The following is a 20,942-nucleotide window of genomic DNA, read 5'->3' as shown; positions in this document are numbered from 1 at the left end:
GATATTTCATAGATGTAAAAGTATATTTGTAATGAAAGAGTAGCTAAAAGCTATATTTCTCAGTAATAGAAACAACGTTTTGGACTTTTTCCATTGTTAAGGGGGGACCCTCTTTGATTGCAGCTAAGCCTAGAACTGTGCCTTTTGTGTGTTAGTGGGTGAGATATGATCTATTTCAGGCTCTCTCAGCCAGTAAAACTTGGAAGAAAGTGGTGTCACCCAATCTTGGGCTCTCAGTAGAGGTCTTTTTTTAACTGCCCTGAGCCCCTCAGAGCCTATCTTGGCTGGGAGTCCTCTCTGTACCTCCTCCAAGCTGTTTCTTAGGGAAATACTTGTGAATTCAGTGTTTACATTTTGTACAGTCAGTACAGTATTTGCAGATTGAACCAACTGTGCCTCGAAAATATATTAAAAAAAAATTCCAGAGACTTCCCTGGTGGCGCAGTGGTTAAGGATCCGCCTGCCAATGCAGGGGACAAGGGTTCGATCCCTGGTCCTGGAAGATCCCACATGCTGTGAAGCAACTAAGCCCATGTGCCACAACTACTGAGCCCATGTGCCACAGTTACTGAAGCCCACGTGCCTAGAGCCCACGGTCCGCAACAAGAGAAGCCACTGTAATGAGAAGCCTGCGCTGTGTACGGCCCCGGGCGTCCCCGGGAGTCCCGACCAGCAGGACAAATCCTTGTGAGTCCGAGGAGGAACCTGTGGGGGTTGAAAAAAGGGGGAAGGGCAGGAGACGCGAAAGAATGGAGGCAAGACAGAATCCTGATCAAGCCTCAAACTTTTATTGCTGCGGTAGCTGTATTTATACACTGCAGAGAAAGGGGGGCGGGATTCAGAATGAGGGAAGTACTTGGCTAATCATCATTGGTGCTGCGTGCGCGGGCTTTCATTTTAGGCGCGAACTTCTATCTCATAAATCAGGAAGAGAAGCAGGGTGTCGGCCATCTTCTAATGGCGAAAACTTCTTGGCTCCCAACATTTCCTCCCTTTTTATTTCTTTTAAGGAGGTGGGCATTAACCGAGTGAGGGAGTAGTGACCTGAATCCTCCCGTGGACAAGGTATGTGTGTCCACACTCATCGGCTCTTGGTATCTTTTGGGGAGGAGAGGCAGAGCCAAAGATAATCTTAGCTACTAAAAGCCAAAAACAATGTTTAGATACCAACCTCTATCATAATTCAGGTATACTCACAGGGAATAACAGAGATTACCTTGTATATACATATATACACGTTTTCCCTTGTGCATGCTTTGCTGCCACACTCAACTCGGTACCCATACCCTCCATCAAAGAGGGGGGTAGGCATGTCTCTGTTTCATGCCGCTCCAGTGGAGGGGCAGCCAGAATCATCCTTTGGTTCTGCTTCTGTAATGGCGAGGCGATGGTAATGTATCAGGTTAAATTTTGAGGCAAGTGGGGAGTGCTTTCAGCCTGTCCAACAACCAGCAAAGATGACAGGATCAGGGTCACAACGGATAGCTCATGTCGTCTCTGCCGCTCTTTCAATATTAGGAGGGTCTCCATCTTTTTCTGAAAAAGAAAAAGAAATACAATCTCAGGGAAAAGGGCCCTGGATAAAATTTATTACTTTATAGAACTTATAGGTTTAATAAGGCGCTCAGGCAACCAGCGTGCTCCACCTTCTTTGGTATTATATACACATGCGGATCCCCTCCCCCAGATGAGGAGTGGATCGGGTCCATGCCATTTAAAGGTCAAAGGGTCTTTCCACATAACTTGTGCATATTGATTTTTAGTTTCTTGATGCCAAAGGCGATCGGCGGCAGATCTACCATTATTATCTAATTGTAAAAAATTAATTACAAACAGGGCATGACTAAGAATATTTTTTGGGGAATTTTTTGTAGCAGTTAAATCATTATTTTTAAGCTTGGAAATGGTATTTTTAAGGGTTTGATGGGCTCTTTCTACTATGCCTTGACCCTGGGGGTTATATGGAATTCCCGTAAGATGTTTTATTTGAAGCCGGGTGCAAAAATCTTGGAAAGCCTGGGAGGTATACCCAGGCCCATTATCTGTTTTAATTATTTGAGGCTTGCCTAAAACTGTAAAACATTGGAGCACATGTGAAATAATGTTTTTTGTGGCTTCTCCTCCCTGAAGGGAGGCATATATAAAGCCGCTAAAGGTATCAATGGACACATGAATAAATTTTAATTTTCCAAATTTAGCAAGATGGGTAACATCCATCTGCCAGATTTCATTAGGTAATAGACCTCTTGGGTTTACCCCAAGATGTGGAAGAGGTAAAAATGTAACGCACCCTGGACAATTTTTTACAATTTGTCTTGATTGTTCTCGAGTAAGCTTAAACATTAAGCGAAGAGTATGTGCATTAACATGATGTAGCTGATGAAATTGAGTAGCTTGAGAAACAGAATCAGAGGTTACGGTGCACATCAGGCGGGCATTTTTATCAGCTAAATCATTGCCCTGAGAGAGGGGTCCAGGAAGATCTGTATGAGCCCTAAGATGATCAATAAAAAAAGGTGCTTGTCTTCGAAGTATAAGACTTTGAAGTTGTTGAAAAAGGGGAACAGCATTGGAAGAGGGTTTAATATATGGAACAGTTTCTAAAAGGGGGACGGACAAAGCTATATATGAGCTGTCCGTATATAAATTAAAGGGGATATTCTGTAACATCTCAAAAACCTGAAGAATGGCAAAAAGCTCAACAAGTTGTGCTGATAAAAAGGGGGACTGTACCCTATAGGGCTGATTATTTATAACAAATACAGCAACACCGGATGATGATCCATCAGTGAATACTAGGGCAGCATCTCCCAGAGGAACAGCAGAAGTGATTTTGGGAAATATAAACAGATGTTTTCTAGCAAACTGAAGGAGCTTATCAGGTGGATAATGATTATCAATATTACCCTGAAAGGAGGATAAGGAAACAAGCCATTTATCATCAGTTTGTAATAACCAACCAAGCTCTTCTTTGGTATAGGGGAGAATCAAATGATCAGGATCTCTGCCAAAAAATTGACGGCTTTTTTCTCTGCCCAAAGTAAGAACCTGTGCTACTAAGGAAGGGTAGGTCTTAAGCACTTTATTAGGAGATACGGACAAATGTATCCACAAGAGGGGATGATCTTGCCATAGGACTCCAGTGGGTGTATGTGCAGTGGCACAAATAATCAAACTAAAGGGACGACCATAATCTAAAAAGGTAATCTGTTGACATCTAATGGCCTTTTCTACTAATTGAAGAGAATTTTTAGCCTCCTTAGTCAGCCTACGGGGTGACAAGGGATCTGATGGCCCTTGTAAAATTTCGAATAAGGGTTTTAACTCTCCCGTAGTAAGTTTAAGATACGGTCGTAGCCAATTAATATCTCCCCAAAATTTTTGAAAATCATTGAGGGTTTGCAAATGTGATACTTGTATGTGTATCTTTTGAGTGGTAATTATTTTTTTTGTTTAATTCGAAACCAAGATAATAGTATGGATCTTTTAATTGTACCTTATTTGAAGCAATTTGAAGGCCAGAGGAAGCAAGATTATCTTTTAAATCTTGATAACACTTAAGGAGTTCATCAGTTGATTTTCCAGCCAAAAGAATATCATCCATATAATGAATGATATAGATACCAGGCCAACGAGCCCTAAGAGGGTCTACAGCTTGTGCAACAAATTTTTGACATAAGGTGGGGCTATTGGCCATACCCTGCGGGAGGACCTTCCATTGAAAACGTGGCATTGGGCCTTTAAAATTAATTACTGGGAGACTAAATGCAAAACGCTCTCTATCCTGAGGATGGAGAGGGATAGTAAAAAAGCAATCTTTAAGATCAATAATGATTTTAAAATAGCCAGCTGGAATGGCAATAGGAGAAGGCAAGCCAGGCTGTAAAGCTCCCATAGTAAACATTGTTTTATTAATTTCCCTAAGATCTTGGAGAAGTCGCCATGAGCCAGATCTCTTTTTTATCACAAATATAGGGGTATTCCATGGCGAAGTAGTGGCTTCTAAATGTCCAGCGGCCAATTGTTCCTGCACTAACTTTGTGGCAGCTGTAAGTTTTTCTTCTGTTAGAGGCCATTGGTCCACCCAAACGGGATCATTAGTTTTCCATCGTATTTTGTCCGCATGGGGCACAGGAAGGTCAATGGCCGCTAAGAAAAAGGCGAACTGCCTAGGCCCTGGCGATTTATGTTAGATGCCAGGGAAATAGGTCGTGTAATACCCTGATTATTTTTTCCTAAGCCTAAGCCTGGTAGAAACCCTTGGTTTAGCATTTGTTGGGTCACCACCTCATTGGGGCTGGCCATGATTAACTTTAATTGTGACAGGATGTCACGTCCCCAAAGATTCAACGGGATATGTGGCAAAATATAAGGTTGTACCTGTCCAGTATTACCTTCAGTATCTATCCATGTAAGAACTTTAGAACTCCGTTTAGGATTGGTAGAATGTCCTATGCCTTGTAAATGAGTTATAGACACTGTACAAGGCCAAGAGGAGGGCCAATATTTTTCCGAAATAACTGTTGCATCGGCTCCTGTATCGACTAAACCCTCAAATTTCTTTCCATCTAACCACAGGGTTAGGAGTGGCCTTTCAGGAGTAATTTGTTGGACCCAATAAACATCTGAGGAGCCAAAAGCAGCATCTGCTCTAGGACAATTAGTATGGCTCTTATTTAAAGAATTTAGGGGCAACAATACTAACTGTGCTATCCTTTGACCTTTAGGGATTGATATAGGGCCTTGTAAAGCAGATGCCAAAAGGGTAATTTGACCTGAATAATCATTATCAATAACACCAGGTATAATTTGGAGGCCAGCCAAAGCGGAACTACCTCTTCCTAAAATTAAACCAAAAGTATTTGGGGGCAGGGGGCCATAAACTTCTGTGGGAATTGGTTGTACTCCTTGTTCTGGGACTAATATTGAGTCGGTGGAGGCACAGAGGTCCAATCCTGCGCTTCCGGGTGTGGCTCGACAGAGGGAGCCAACATCTGGGTGCAGGGAACTTGTCCAGATTTTTGAGGAACAAACCGAATTGCCCCTTGGTTTGGTTCCAAGGAAGGGGCCAGGGGCTGGCCCCGTGAAAAGTTTCCCTGTTTTTTGGGGAGCAATTGGCCATTTATATCCGTTTTTGAAAAACATTCTGAAGACCAATGTTTGCCTCTTTTACAACGAGGGCAAACGGTGGTGGGAGGAGCCCGGGATTGATATTGGGGTTGTTGTGGGTTAGCCTTTAATGACTGTCCTTGTCTATGTAATGAACAATTCCGGGCAAAATGTCCAGGTTGTTTGCAATTATAGCAAGTTTTTTGTTGTTTATCTAGGACGGATGTATCTTTAATAAAATCTTTTAGAGCAGCTCCAATCGCAAGACCAACAGAATGGGAGGGACCAATTCCGGAGCACAACTTAATGTAATCAGCCAGGCTACCACCACGATGAGCCCGAAGGGCAGCTTGGCAGGCCGGATTGGCATTTTCATAAGCTAAATGTTTAACAAAGGCATTATCAGTTTCACTATCACCCACTACACGCTCGGCGGCGTCCGTGAGGCGGCTAATAAACTCACAATAAGGCTCTTCTGGTCCCTGGCGAATTTTTGCCAAGGAAGTTGTGGGCGAACCCTTAGGCGGAAGACGGCGCCAGGCCTTAAGGCCAGCATGTTGTATTTGAGCCAACAAACCAGGGGGAAAAGCAGCCTGAGACTCATTGGATTCATAGGGGGGACGGCCAAGTAATTTATCTCGGGTCCATGATCGGGAAGTTCTGTTTTCAGCATTTCTTTGGGCAGTTTCTCTACAATTTTCTGCAAATTCAGTGAGCCATAAAACAAAATCTCCCCCAGAAAGGGTGGCCCGAGCCAGGGTAAGCCAATCATTTGGGGTCAGCCAGCGATCGCTTAATCCCTCCAAGATTGCCAATGTATAAGGGGCTGTGGGCCCATAATTATTGACAGCAGATTTTAAATCTTTTATATGTTTTAAATTGAGGCGGCGATATTTATGTTCAAAAGGGCCGCCCCCAGAAGAATTATGAATATCTGGTCCCTCATCAGGTTCAGGAGATTCTTCTCCCTCTTCCTCTTCCCCTTCCTCACTATCTTCAGCTTGAATTTCACCTTGAGTGGGTAAATTTTGACTGCGAGTAACAGGGAAGGCTAACTTAATGGATCCTGGTTTTTGTCGAAGCGGGGGTTTATTGGGACCGTTCGAGACATTAAAAGAAGTAAGCTCCACCTCAAGGGCCTTAAGCTCCTTTAGGAGATCCAAGCGTTCCCGTTTTTGTTGTAAAACATCTCTCAAAGAGGAAATTTCCTGGGTTAAGGCCATCTTAGCCTGTCGAAGGGGATCAATTAGGGGGGCAATGGGAGCAGGGGCGCTAAAGGCAGGCATCTGATGAGGAGTATTATAAGATGGTGGAGGCTTCAAAAGGGGGAATCCCCAGGGATCATCATTGCGATGATAACGAGCAGCCTGCTCATCGAGAGTTTCCTGATCTTGGGGGGAAAGCTGGTCATCATTGGGATCACCCTTAATAGCAGTAAGGGAAGGATAAATCTTTGGGATAACTTTATCATCTGTGGGATAATGATGACCGGTTTCTGGAATTTTTGGGAACTCTTCATTTGAACCCATATCAATGGTAACGGATGGACAAGCTGAATGGAGACGAGAGGCTGCTTTAAGAATTGTTTCCCCGGTCTCTACAACCTTTTGGACATCGGGGTCAAAAAAATGACCCATGAGAATCTCCCTAATTAAATTCCAATACGAAAATGCAGTCACAGGCACTTTAGAAGGCCCAAAGGTTTGATAATAATCATTTAAACAATTTCCTACACGATTCCAGCATTTTTTATCTATTGTCCCTTCCTGTGGGAACCATGGGCAAACATCAGACAAGAACATAAAAAATTCACGCAAATCTTTTTTTCTAGCCTTAATCTTCCGCATCTTGAGGGAATCCTCGATCCCCTGAAGAAAGAGTTCATGGGAACTCAATTCCTGTCCCATATTTATAGCTCCGCTTACCTTATCCTCAGGTCACGACTGCCGAAGGGCGGCCAGTCCTCCGGGGACCTAATCAAGCTGCACTTTCGAGTAAGTCTCGCGGCGGCTCAGTGGGTGCCTGGCCAGGCGTTCGTAAGCGTGCTACCTCCGTCAGGATCCGTTCCTCGAGCCCCACGTTGGGCGCCAATTGTGTACGGCCCCGGGCGTCCCCGGGAGTCCCGACCAGCAGGACAAATCCTTGTGAGTCCGAGGAGGAACCTGTGGGGGTTGAAAAAAGGGGGAAGGGCAGGAGACGCGAAAGAATGGAGGCAAGACAGAATCCTGATCAAGCCTCAAACTTTTATTGCTGCGGTAGCTGTATTTATACACTGCAGAGAAAGGGGGGCGGGATTCAGAATGAGGGAAGTACTTGGCTAATCATCATTGGTGCTGCGTGCGCGGGCTTTCATTTTAGGCGCGAACTTCTATCTCATAAATCAGGAAGAGAAGCAGGGTGTCGGCCATCTTCTAATGGCGAAAACGTCTTGGCTCCCAACACTGCGCACCACAACAAAGAGTAACCCCTGCTCTCTGCAACTAGAGAAAGCCCGCACACAGCAACAAAGACCCAAGGCAGCCAAAAATAAATAAATAAAATAAATAAATTTATTTTAAAAAATTTCAGAAAGTTCCAAAAAGCAAAACTTGAATTTGCCATGCATCAGCAACTATTTACGTAGCATTTCATTGTATTGGGTATTATGAGTAATCTAGAGATGATTTAAAGTATACTGGAGGATGTGTGTAGGTTATATGCAAATACTTCTCCATTTTATACATAAGGGTCTTGAGCATCTATAGATTTTGGTATCTGAGGGGGTTCTGGAGCCAATGCTGCATGGATACTGAGGGACAACTGTATACCATTTTAAAACCTGCCTTTCTCATGTATCTATTTGAAGTTCATAAAAATCTGCAGAGCAAGTTCACTCCGACTAACCTTTGCTGAACCGCTGAAGTAGAGTCCCTCTGTATCTGTGCACAATCCCTTTTTTCTCAAGGTATCTAGAAATGTTTATTCAATAGCAACTTACTTTTTTGATTGCAAAAAGGGGGAACTTTAAAAAGTTTATTGTTTCTCTTTCAAATGATGCCATCCTGTGTACACCTGTATAGTCTGAGCACTACACAATTCCAGGTGCACCCCCCGCAAGAAGTAAATGTCAATGGCTTCTCCCTACCCCCCACCCAGCCTGGATTTAAGAGAGTGGTAGTCTTGACCCTATGCACAAAGATTATATATATATATATATATATATATATATTTGTTTTTTTTCGGTACGTGGGCCTCTCACTGTTGTGGCTTCTCCCGTTAAGGAGCACAGGCTCCGGACGCGCAGGCTTAGCGGCCATGGCTCACGGGCCCAGCTGCTCCGCGGCATGTGGGATCTTCCCGGACCGGGGCACGAACCCGTGTCCCCTGCATCGGCAGGCGGACTCTCAACCACTGCGCCACCAGGGAAGCCCCAAGATTATATATTTTTGATGTGATTGGATAACTGACTGGATAATTAATTTAATATACTTTGTTCTGGGGAGGAAAATGGAGCTGTTGTTTGCTTTCATGCCATAATTCCCCAACTCTATTATTTTACTGAAATTGGTATTACACTTAATATTACAGAAATACAAATGTTATTTAAATGACTCCTCAGCTTTGAACGAAAATCAGTAAGGAAGTGTTTTACACATTTTATTTCACATGTTTTTATCTTGGATTTTCCATGCCTCTTATTCTCTTTGAAGGATACAGTTGGAAAGGAATGGTTTCATCAGTAGTTTGTACCAGCCTTCTTACCTATACATTCCCTGAAACATCTTCAAAAATGGTTTCCTGGGACTTCCCTGGTGGTCCAATGGTTAAGCCTCCACGCTTCCACTACTGGGGGCATGGGTTCAATCCCCAGTCAGGGAAATAAAATCCCGCATGCTGCATGGTGTGGCCAAAAAATAATGATTTTCTTTTTCTTTATTAATACATTTTTTAAATGGCAGTTCTATTGAGATATAACACAACCACAAAAGTCATCCATTTAAACTATATAATTCAGTGGTTGCAGTATATTCACAGAGCTGTGCAACCATCACCACTATCTAATTTCAAAGCATTTCATCACTTCCAAAGATTTCATACCATTAGCAGCTGCATCCTGCACCCCACCCTCACCGGCCCTAGGCAAACACTAATCTACTTTTTAAAAAAATTTTCTTTTGATGTGGACCAGTTTTTAAAAAGTCTTCATTGAATTTGTCACAATATTGCTTCTGTTCTATGTTTTGGGTTTTTTTTTATTTTTGGCTGCAAGGCATGTGGGATCTAGCTCCCCAACCAGGGATCAGACCTTCACTCCCTGCATTGGAAGGTGAAGTCTTAACCACTGGACTGCCAGGGAAGTCCCACTAATCTACTTTTTATCTCTATAGATTTGCCTATTCCAGACATTTCATATAAATGGTATCATACAATAAATGGCCTCTTGTGATTGAATTCTTTCATTTAGCATAATGTCTTCAAGTTTCATCCATGTTGTAGCATGTAGGAACATGCTAGTTTTTAGTGCTGAAAAATATTCTATTGAATGGATATGTACCACATTTTGTTTATCCATTCATCAGTTGATGGATATTGGGTTATTTCTACTTTTTGGCTGCTATGAACAGTCCTGTACAAGTTTGCTTTTTTTCCTGTACACACTGTGTGTGTGTGTGTACTTCTGTTTTCAAGAGTCTTGGTTATTCACTTAGGAGTGCAGTTGCTAGGTCCTATGGTAACTCTATGTTTAACATTCTGAGGAACTACCATACTGTTTTACACAGTGGCTGCACCATTTTATAATCCCACTAGCAGTGTAGGGGGGCTCTAATTTTTCTACATTTTCCCAACACTTATTTTTTGTCTTTTTAATTTTATCCGTCCTAGTGGGGTGAAGTGGTATCTCATTGTGGTTTTGATTTGCATTTCCCTAATAACTAATGATGTCGAGCATCTTTTCAAGTGTTAATTGGCCACATTTATATATCTCCCTTGGAGAAATATCTGTTCAAGTCCTTTGCTTATTTTAAAATTATTAATTTTGCTTGTAGTAAACTACACGTAATATAAAATTTCCATCTTAACCTTTTTTAAGTGTACAGTTCAATGGCATTAAGTACATGCTCATTGTTGTACAAACATCACCACTGTCCATCTCCAGAACTCTTCATCTTCCAAAACTGAAACCCTGCACCCATTAAACACCATTTCCCCATTTCCCATTCCCCAGCCCCTGGCAACCATCATTCTACTTTCTGTCTCTATGAATTTGACTAGTCTAGGTACTTAGACTATATATAGCCTAATATGATATTTGTCTATATATTTGTCTATATATAGACAAATATCATAAAATATTTGCCTTTTTTTTTTTTTTTTTGCGGTACGTGGGCCTCTCACTGTTGTGGCCTCTCCCGTTGCGGAGCACAGGCTCCGGACGCGCAGGCTCAGCAGCCATGGCTCACGGGCACAGCCGCTCCGCGGCATGTGGGATCTTCCCAGACCAGGGCATGAACCCGTGTCCCCTGCATCGGCAGGCAGACCTCCAACCACTGCGCCACCAGGGAAGCCCTATTTGTCCTTTTGTAACTGGCTTATTTGTGACTTTGCATAGTGTCTTCAAGGTTCATCCATGTTGTAGCATGGGTCAGAATTTCCTTCCTTTTAAAGACTGAATAATATTACATTGCATATATATACTACATTTTGTTCGTCCATTCATCCACTGAGGGGCACTTGGGTTGCTTCCACCCCTTGGCTATTGTGAATAATGAACATAGATGTACAAATATCTGTCCAAGTCCCTGCTTTCAATTCTTTTGGGTAAATGCCGAGGAGAGGAATTGTTGGACCATGTAGTAATTCTATTTTTAAGTTTTTAGGAACTGCCATACTGTTTTCCATAGCAGCTGCACCATTTTACATTCCCAACAATAGTGCACAAGAATTCCAATTATCCTCACCAACACTTATTTTCTGCTTTAAAAAAAAAATAGTAGCCATCCTAATGAGAGTGAAATGGTATTTCATTGTGGTTTTGGTTTATATTTCCCTAATGATTAGAAATTATATCAGCCAGCTCCAACTGCCGTAACAAATACCATAGGCTGGGTGGCTTAAACAACAGAAATTTATTTGTCACAGTTCTGGAGGCTGGGCAGTTCAAGATCAAAGTTCCAGCCAATTTGGTTCCTAGTAAGAGCTCTCCTCCTGGCTTGCAGATGGCTGCCTTCTCACTGTGTCCTCACAGGGAGGAGAAAGAGAGATCATTCTCTCTTCCTCTCTTTCTAAGGTCACCAATCCTATTGGATGAGAGCCCCACCCTTTTGACCTCATTTAACCTTAATTATCTCCTAAAAGTCCTACCTCCAAATACAGTCATATATGAATTTTGGAAGAACACAGTTTGGTCCATAGCTGTGATGTTGAGCATATTTTCATGTATTTATTGGCCATTTGTATATCTAGTGTATTCAAGTCTTTTGCCCACTCTTAAATAAGGATATTGGTTTTGTTTTGAGTTGTAGAAGTTCTTTAATATTCAGGATAATAACCCTTTATCAGATGTAGGATCCACAAATGTTTTCTTCCATTCTATGAGTTGCCTTCTCACTCTGTTGACTGTGTCCTTTTTTTTTTTTTTTGCGGTACATGGGCCTCTCACTGTTGTGGCCTCTCCCATTGCGGAGCACAGGCTCCGGACGCGCAGGCTCAGCGACCATGGCTCACGGGCCCAGCCGCTCTGCGGCATGTGGGATCTTCCCGGACCGGGGCACGAACCTGCGTCCCCTGCATCGGCAGGCGGACTCTCAATCACTGTGCCACCAGGGAAGCCTTGACTGTGTCCTTTGATGCTCATTTTTAAATTGGTTTATTTACCTTTTTATTGTTGAGTTGTAAGAGTTCTTTATATATTCTGGATACAAGCCCCTTACTAGGTATATGATTTGCAAATATTTTCACCCATACTGTGGTTTGTCACTTGACTTCCTGATGATGTCCTTTCAAACACAAAGGTTTTAAATTTTGATGAAGTCCCATTTACTTTTTCTTTTGCTGCTTGTGTTTGTGGTGTCATATCTAAGAAATTATTGCCTAATTCAAAGTCATGAAGTTTACTCCTATGTTTTGTTCTAAGAGTTTTATAGTTTTAGCTCTTACATTTTGGTTTATGATCCATTTTGAGTTAATGCTTGTATATGGTATGAGATGTTCCTTTTCTTTTAATCCCTAAGAATATAATCATTTTAGCATGTTTTTACTAGATTCAATATGAAAAAAAATTAGTAAAGTGGATTTTTTTGTTTGGGGAGATCTTTTTTTTAAATCACTGATGTGGGAAGCCACATCTATTTATATCACCAAAAATATACCTCACTTGGATTAAGCTCATTCAGTCTGTTTTATAAGCAGAGAAATCCAAGCATAAAGTAACAACAGGAATGGCTGCCAATGGCAGTTGAGATAACATTCATTGAAAGATTATGAATAACATCTTGATTACAAATAAAAGGGTGGTCTCATCTTTTTAGTCCAAAATTGGCTACGACTACATATCATCTTTTAGTCTGATTAATGGCAGGGTAACAATTAGAGTAGGAAAGAGATTCACAAATCATTTAAGATGTCAAGTGCAGTTAGTGTGTCATTTTATCATAGATAATATAGTAAAGCTCATAGCGACAGGTGTATGTAATAAATAAGAACTGAGAATACTCAGGTATTGAAGAGTCAAGGTAATGTTTCTAAAATCAGCATTATTTTGTTGGATTTGATTTTCTTCCTCTGAATTGTCATACTGTTGAATTGGGCTTTGATTTTCTGACACTCTAAGATTTGGTGTGGATGTTCTTTTTGCTTTGCAGGATGCACAGAATCAAAAATTAAAGACAAGTGTATGGTACCGTGAGGTAAATGATTATGTTTTCTTCCGTGCATGCTGGACTCCTGAACTCAATCTGTTGCAAGATGTAATTATTCGAAGAAATAGATACTATCTTGTGTTTCTAGTTCTTTATGTCCGCAGCAGACTTGATTTATTAGAATCTGAGTAAGATACATGGCCGTGGTTTCTGGTTGGGGCAACCCTTTTTAGGAGCTGAATGGAAAGTCCTCTTCCCTGACAGATAGAACCAACGGGCTGATCAATTGAGTTATTCATCCGAATCCCTCTTCAGTTCTTTGATGAGATTGGCATTGCCCCTTTGTGATGTTTCCTTTTTGGATACAGGTTTGGGATGATGAGTTTTTATCCTGGAACTCCAGCATGTTTGATGAGATTAGTGAGATCTCCCTACCCCTAAGTGCCATCTGGGCTCCTGATATCACCATAAATGAGTTGTAAGTGTGCTGGGGTGTGTTTCTGTGGGGTTTAGACTGCTTAGAATATTCAGGCTGGTTGCTGCTTCCTTTAAGTCATTGTTACTAATTTTTGTTTCTCAACTTGAAGAAGAGCATACTGTTGGGAATATTCAGGTTAGAAGTACCATGGGTTGACATCATTTAAGATACAGATTTGATTGCTAATGCTTGATGTTACTCATGGATTATGTCTGTGTGTGTGTGTGTGTGTGTGTGTTTTATACATTTACTTATTTATTTATATATTTTATTTTTGGCTGCATTGGGTCTTTGTTGTTGCACGTGGGCTTTCTCTAGTTGAGGGGAGCAGGGGCTACTCTTCGTTGCGGTGCGTGAGCTTCTCTCATTGCAGTGGCTTCTCTTGTTGCAGAGCACAGGCTCTAGGCATGCAGGCTTCCATAGTTGTGGCACGCAGGCTCAGTAGTTGTGGCACATGGGCTTAGTTGCTCCGTGGCATGTGGGATCTTCCCAGACCAGGGCTCAAACCCCTGTGCCCTGCATTGGCAGGCAGATTTTTAACCACTGCACCACCAGGGAAGTCCTATGCCTGTGTTTTTTTTTTTTCTTTTTTTTACATCTTTATTGGAGTATAATTGCTTTACAATGGTTGTTAGTTTCTGCTTTATAACAAAGTGAATCAGCTATACATATACATATGTTCCCATATCTCTTCCCTCTTGCGTCTCCCTCCCTCCCACCCTCCCTATCCCACCCCTCCAGGCAGTCACAAAGCACCGAGCTGATCTCCAGTGAGTTGACTTACAAGGCTGTCATTGCTGAACCCACCTTTGCCAGGGTGGCTATCTCATGTAAAGTGCGATTCTGTCTTTGCACTTCTAGGCTAGTCTTGGGTGTTACGGTCACTATCATCTCATAATCAGTTCTGCTTATGTATTGGAATGACTAAAGCCCTTTCTGTAACAAAGATCTTTTTTGTTTCATATAGTGTGGACATTGAAAGATCACCTGATCTTCCCTATGTTTACGTGAACTCATCTGGGACCATTAAGCACTCTAAGTCCATCCTACTGGTCTCTGCATGCAGTTTAGAGACATACGCTTTTCCATTCGATATTCAGAATTGCAGCCTAACCTTCAATAGCATTCTGCACACAGGTAAGCCATGAGAGGTGTAGCCTGCTAGTGGGCAAACACACTTGTTGTGCTGGGTTGGCTCACATAGGTGAAATTATTACATTCTGCTGTCCCTCAGGTCTATTTTATTCTTGCACATAATTGACTTTTTATAAATCTAAATCTCTTCTTGTAGTTATTTGGCTCCTGCTGTAATTCAGACTAAGTACAGTATTGTGCCCAGAGATATTGCCCTTTGCTGCTGTTGGTTTGAAAATACAATATTAGGCCTCTACTGCCATTGAGAACGTTATAGAAGTCTCATTCTATAGACAATGGAGTACAAACCCTCAGTTCATAGCTGCTTTTTTTCATGACCTGAAAGTTTTTATCCCCCATCCCTACCCCTAATTCAAAATAGTATATTGAACCCCATCTCCATAAGACTGTCCATGTGGGGACAGGAGTAAAAAGGAAGGATTTGAATTGCGAGTTGGAAAAGTGGGTTAATATTGGTGCCTCTCTCCATGGGAAGTCAAGTGTTTCTGTTTTCAGTGGAAGATGTAGACCTGGCCTTCCTGAGAAGCAGAGAAGACATTACACATGACCGAAAAGAATTTTTGAATGACGGTGAGTGGGAACTTCTTTCTGTGTCCTCAACATACAACATCCTGCAGAGCAGCGCTGGAGATTTTGCACAGATTCAGTTTAATGTAAGTCCTCCCCATTCCTGTCCCTGTTGCCCACTTCTCTGCAGTTTTTCACCTTCTCTATTGGGCTGAGGAGTCTCTCTCCTGCATCTTCTCATTCATTACCACCTAAGTACAGGAGATTCCAATGGTTCCAACATCCACTTGCATTTTGGCATTTCAGAGACGAGAGATTCAGCCGTAGATCCTGGACTCCTGCTGTAGCTATTCCATATGTGAATATAAAGAGAATGGTTTTCAGACAGAGACCTGAACCAGCCCCTACAGCAGGAATCTTCCAGGCTTTCAATACATGTAACATCCTCACTTTTAATTGCTACCGAGAGAGAGAGAAAAAAAAACCCACAACAACAGCAACAAAAAATTGGGAGAAGAGTGTCTCTTCAACATTAATGTCTTGTTTGCAATTGAGTAAATTATTAATTAATCCCAGACTCAAGTGCATAAAATTATCATATTATTAACTTGAGTATCTTGAGGGATTAGCTAACAAATCACCTGCAGGATCCACAGAGACTACTGGTGGTTTCCAGGTCAGAGAGAACAACTACTCTAGTACGACGTGATAAGAACCCGAACTTCTCAGATGTGTCACCGGGAATGCCCTTGGCTGCACTGTTCCTGGGGAAATTTGTCCAGCAGACACCTGGGAGGCAGTTGGGAGCAGGACAGTGAAGCCTGATACTTTGCAGCAAGTTTCTGCAGCCGGCAGACTTGTCATTAATATTCAGTCCTGCTTTTCTGCACAAAGTCAGCTGGTGGTGGGAGCTGGGGGCAGTGGGAGGGTCTTTCATGCCAGGTAATCTGATTGAAAAGTAGAGACTACAGACAGGTCAGGATTGCACAGATGAATTCACACAGATGAAGTCTCCTGGAAACAACCCTTTTGAATAAGAAGGAAAAGTCAGACTAGACTAAGGTGCTACGGTTACAATGGATAATCCTATGCTAAGGGGAGCGGTGGGGATGAAATAAGCGATTATTGAGGGCACAGAAGTCCTCCATTGGTTAAAAGGTGTGGTATGCAGCTTTCTAGCAAAGCTCTTGTTAAATCAAGCCCTCTTAGACACAGCTGTGATTTGAACATGACTAATGTATAACTCCAGGCACCAGCTACTCCCAATTCATACCTTCTTTGCGGTAGGGCTTGGGTTCTTGCCTATTCTGCTTGGTTTTTATCAAAGCTTGCATTGTGGCTTGTTTGTCCACTTTTTTACCAAGAGAAAGGGAGGGGAAAAAGAAAGCTTTTTTAATTTCAATGAGTTTCTTGGCTAAGAGTAAACACCTCATTAATTTTAAAGATATCAGCCCACAAACATTATTAATGCAGCCCGAATAATGGAGATCATTAAAGGGAAATGTGAGAGAGTAGCACATGCAGGGTGGAACACAGTCACCTATCAAGCACTCTGGAGAACGCTGCACACACCATTACCTACATGCACGGAGGAGACAAACAAAGATGGGAGACGGGGCAGGTAAACAGGAGTGTGTGTTCCCGTGCACACAAACGCACTCTCTCCATAGAGCAGCCATTATTTGTAGTTACATGTCACCCTTTACCCTAGATATTAATTGTCTTCTCAACAGTGGCAAGAGGTTTTCTTTTTTTACTTTATTTATTTATTTGTTTGTTTATTTTTGGCTGTGTTGGGTCTTCGTTGCTGTGCGCAGGCTCTTCTATAGTTGCATCGAGTGAGGGCTACTCTTTGCTGCTGCACGTGGGCTTCTCGTTGAGGTGGCTTCTCTTGTTGTGGAGCACGGGCTCTAGGTGTGCGGGCTTCAGTAGTTGTGGCACGTGGGCTCAGTAGCTGTGGCTCGTGCACGGGCTTAGTTGCTCCGCAGCATGTGGGATCTTCCCGGACCAGGGCTCAAACCCGTGTCCCCTGCATTGGCAGGCGGATTCTTAACCACTGCGCCACCAGGGAAGTCCTGGCAAGAGGTTTTCTATGTCCTAGTCCATGTTAAATATGATGAACAGAGACGTAAAAGATTGTTAAAGGGAGGAGACGATCTCCTCCCTGGATCTCGGGGACCAAGGTCCCATTCGTTTGTTGTCTTCACTGCCACCCTTCTTTTCCATTCAGTGTTTACACTGAGTGGGGCTGGAGGGGACATCGGTGCGAGATTTCATGCTCTTGGAACTTCTCCCTGGGGACCTTTGCCCTGGGGGTTAAGGTTGGTTATCTAGCAGGCTGCCTTCCACCCTGGCCCTCTGGAACAGAGTAGGGAAAGAATCCTGGGAAGAGCCACAGATCATGTTTGGTAAGGCAGGGAGTCAGACTCAGGGGCATTCCTGCAACTTTGGAAGACAAGTAGATTGAATGACTCTCCAGTTCAGTTCTTTGTCCCCCTCGACCTCGTTCAGCCTCCCTGACTCCCTATTCCCCCTATGTGCACCGTGTCGGCCCATGTTCTCCTACTCCGTGCCAGACATCCTACTCTGAATTTAGCAATCAAGTCACCCTGGTGTCCTTCAACGACCTTTAGCCAATAATGTGAAATTCAGAGCCCAGTTCCATGCCAACAATGGGCCTGCCAGGGTCCTGACAGCAAAGGATCAACTCCCTCTTAATCTAATCACCTCCTATGTCCAAGTCCAGGCTACCCAGCAGGGGGTAGGGAACAGGTGGGGCAGGCAGGAGGAACAAAGATCTATTCTAAGTATGTCATCAACCTGGGCCTGATGTACATGCTGCCATTGATACTGAACCAAATGCTCCGGGTGCCCCATTAGTTCTGGCTAATGTGCAATCATGTCTGCAGCTCTAGGACATGTATTGATGATCAGAGGGCACCGGTGACACTTTGGAGTCAGGCTGCATTCCGCAGGGGGCCCAGAGCACAGGCACCTCTGCCTACGAGGATGTCTGTGTGCAGCCTGGCACCCGATCCAGCAGCCATAGGAGGGGAGGTTTCCTCCAACACATTGCCAGAGGTGCTGGTTCCCAGAAAGAGCAGGGTGAACATTTGATTTCTATATGTAGTGTTTTGTTTCTTTTTTGTTTGTTAAAGAATGAGGGTAGGGCTTCCCTGGTGGCGCAGTGGTTGAGAGTCCGCCTGCCAATGCAGGGGACACGGGTTCGTGCCCCGGTCCGGGAAGATCCCACATGCCGCGCAGCGGCTGGGCCCATAAGCCATGGCCGCTGAGCCTGCGTGTCCGGAGCCTGTTGCTCCGCAGCGGGAGAGGCCACAACAGTGAGAGGCCCGCGTACCGCAAAAAAAAAAAAAAAAAAAAAGAATGAGGGTAGAAGTGAGAGGCGGTAGAAATAAAATTTGAGAACTTACGTTGGATAGAAAAGGGCAGACCGTTGTGGGAACTAAAGTGAGCTGGACCACAGATGTCCTCTCACTGACTAAATTTCATGCGGCCAGAATTGGGAGGTCCACAGGGGACTCCTAGAAAAATGCAGAGGGGCATCTGGGAAAGAAAGGCGCCTTGTTTACCCTCACTTTCAGATGTAATTTTCCTTTCTAGAGTAGGGTAGATTAATTTCATTGAGATATCCTTTGAATGCAGCTCAGAAACTTGATAGAGGATCCTTCTAAGCTCTATTAGGTCACTCCAGAGACAGAGATAAAGAGAGGAGAGAGAGAGAGACACACACACACAGATATATAGATAGATGATAGATAGAGAGATAGAGAGATAGAATTTAGACCCCTAGAAACCCTTCCAGGGTCACTCAAGTAACTCTGGAATCACGGACTTTCTGCTAATCCAACCCGACCCATGGTCTAGATCCAAGAAACTCTCACTCTTGTGCAAGGATCTTACTTAAATGGCCGCAACTTTCCCATTCTTTCTGAATTGGGAATGTTAGGAGGGGCTTGGGAGAGGAGGAGAATGGGCTTCTGTATGAAGCGTGAGTCTGGGCGTCAAAATTCCAACTATGTCATAAAGATGGTCATGCAAAATTGAGTACTGGTGAGGTCTACCATCAAGGAGGCAATTAGAGGCTCACCTTGGGGCCTATTCCATCTCCAAGGAGCTCTCTACATACACATTCTGAATTAGATTGATCTCTTTCATTAACATCAATAGGCTGCAAATACCTTTGTGTACTTATTATTACCTGGCTTTAATGGATAATGAAATTGTGGCATAATATTGCTAACACCTGAAGGGTGTCTAATGGAGAATACGGACTGAAACCAAAGTGCTTTTTCTTCCCCTTCTGTGGAATTTAAAGGCACCAGCTCCTTTAGTCCATTAGAAATGATGGGCTCTAGGTAGGGGCAGTTCTGCAGAGAGTGGTGTCTCATTGAGCTGGTGACATACCGTCCCCTGGCATACAGGGGTCACTGCCTGACGTGACCTGCAGAGAGGTAGCCCTCAGAACACTGACCTTAAGATGAGAGCCCCCCTTTGGGTTCACTCCACTCTCCCACCCTACTGGAGCTAAAAGCAGCATTATTAACAGACTCTAATACAGCTCAATGAACACCTTTTGTGTTTTTATCGTGCACCAAGCTCAATGCTGAGCACTGAGGACACAAGCATGAATAAAACAAGTCTCTTGGTTCCTATCACAGGCCTCAAAATCTGCCCAGGGAGACATGGTAACAGTAACCACAAAACCAAGCACTAACTCCAAACCAGGCACTGTTTTAAGAGGTCATACTGTAACCCTCACATCTCTGTGAGATGCAGCCGCTAAGGATCCACATGTTTACAGGTGTTTGAATTGGGGTGTAGAGAAGTTAAGTATCTTAACCAAGGTTATAGGGTGGCTGGTGGAGCCTGGACTTGACTCCAGAAACTCTGTGCCTAATCCTGTATGATGGTGACACACAACTAAAGATAAGCAGTAATATTCCAGTCCAGTCTGTGGCATCCTGCCACTGTGTGTTACCGGCCAAGTCGCCTGTATTAGTTTCTTAGAGCTGCTGTCACAAAGGACCACTTTAAAACAATAGAAATTTCTTCTCTCACAGTTCTGGAGGTCAGAAATCTGACATCAAGGTGTTGGCAGGGTTGGTTCCTTCTGGGCACTCTGAGGGAGAGACTGCTCCATGCCTCTCCCTTAGCTTTTGGTGGTTGCTAGCAATCTTTGGCTTTCCTTGGCTTGTAGACATATCACTCCAATGCCTGCCTCCATCCTTACGTGGCATTATCCTTTGAATGGATACAAAGGAGATCCATTTTTTCTTCTTCTTACAAGGACATCAGTCACATTGGGTTAAGGGCCCACCCTATTCCATATGACCTCACCTTAACTAATTTCATCTGCAATGATCCCATTTCCAAATTAGGTCATATCCTGAGCTTCTGGAAAGACACAGATTTTGGGGGGCATTATTCAACCCAGTACCATCTGCCACCCTCTGACTCCCCCAAATTCATGTCTGTCCCATGTGCAAAATATAGACGCCCTATCCCAACATCCCCAAATGTCTTAACCCATTCCAGTACTAATTCTAAGACCAGAATATCACCTAAACATTAACTCAGAAAGTCCCAAATCTTGTCATCAAATCAAGAATAGACCCTGGGTATGGTCCATTCTGGGGCAAACTTCGATCTGCAGACTTGTGAAATATCTAACCATCGGAATCTGGTTCCTGATCCCATAAGACGTGGGTTGGGGGTTTGGGGGGCAAGAGTAGAGACTTGTCCTGTCACCAGTTCTAACTCTATCATTTAGGATAGTGCCTGATACTCTGTTCATGCTCAATTCATGTTTCTTGAGTAGGGGGACAGAGGGCTTT

General features: G+C 43.3%; 1 protein-coding gene across 1 annotated transcript in view; it reads left to right on the top strand.

Annotated features, from left to right (window-relative positions):
- HTR3B (5-hydroxytryptamine receptor 3B) overlaps window positions 1-20,942 on the top strand; it is a 44,959-nt gene that overhangs the window by 18,709 nt on the left and 5,308 nt on the right. The window contains exons 4-7 of the mRNA XM_019942006.1: window positions 12,951-12,995; window positions 13,316-13,425; window positions 14,393-14,562; window positions 15,076-15,233. Of these exons, the coding sequence (XP_019797565.1) occupies window positions 12,951-12,995; window positions 13,316-13,425; window positions 14,393-14,562; window positions 15,076-15,233 (483 nt within the window). The remainder of the gene's footprint in view (window positions 1-12,950; window positions 12,996-13,315; window positions 13,426-14,392; window positions 14,563-15,075; window positions 15,234-20,942) is intronic.

Source organism: Tursiops truncatus, chromosome 8 (genome assembly GCF_011762595.2).
Source record: "Tursiops truncatus isolate mTurTru1 chromosome 8, mTurTru1.mat.Y, whole genome shotgun sequence".
NCBI lineage: Eukaryota > Metazoa > Chordata > Mammalia > Artiodactyla > Delphinidae > Tursiops > Tursiops truncatus.
This window is presented reverse-complemented; position numbering and strand designations above follow the sequence as displayed.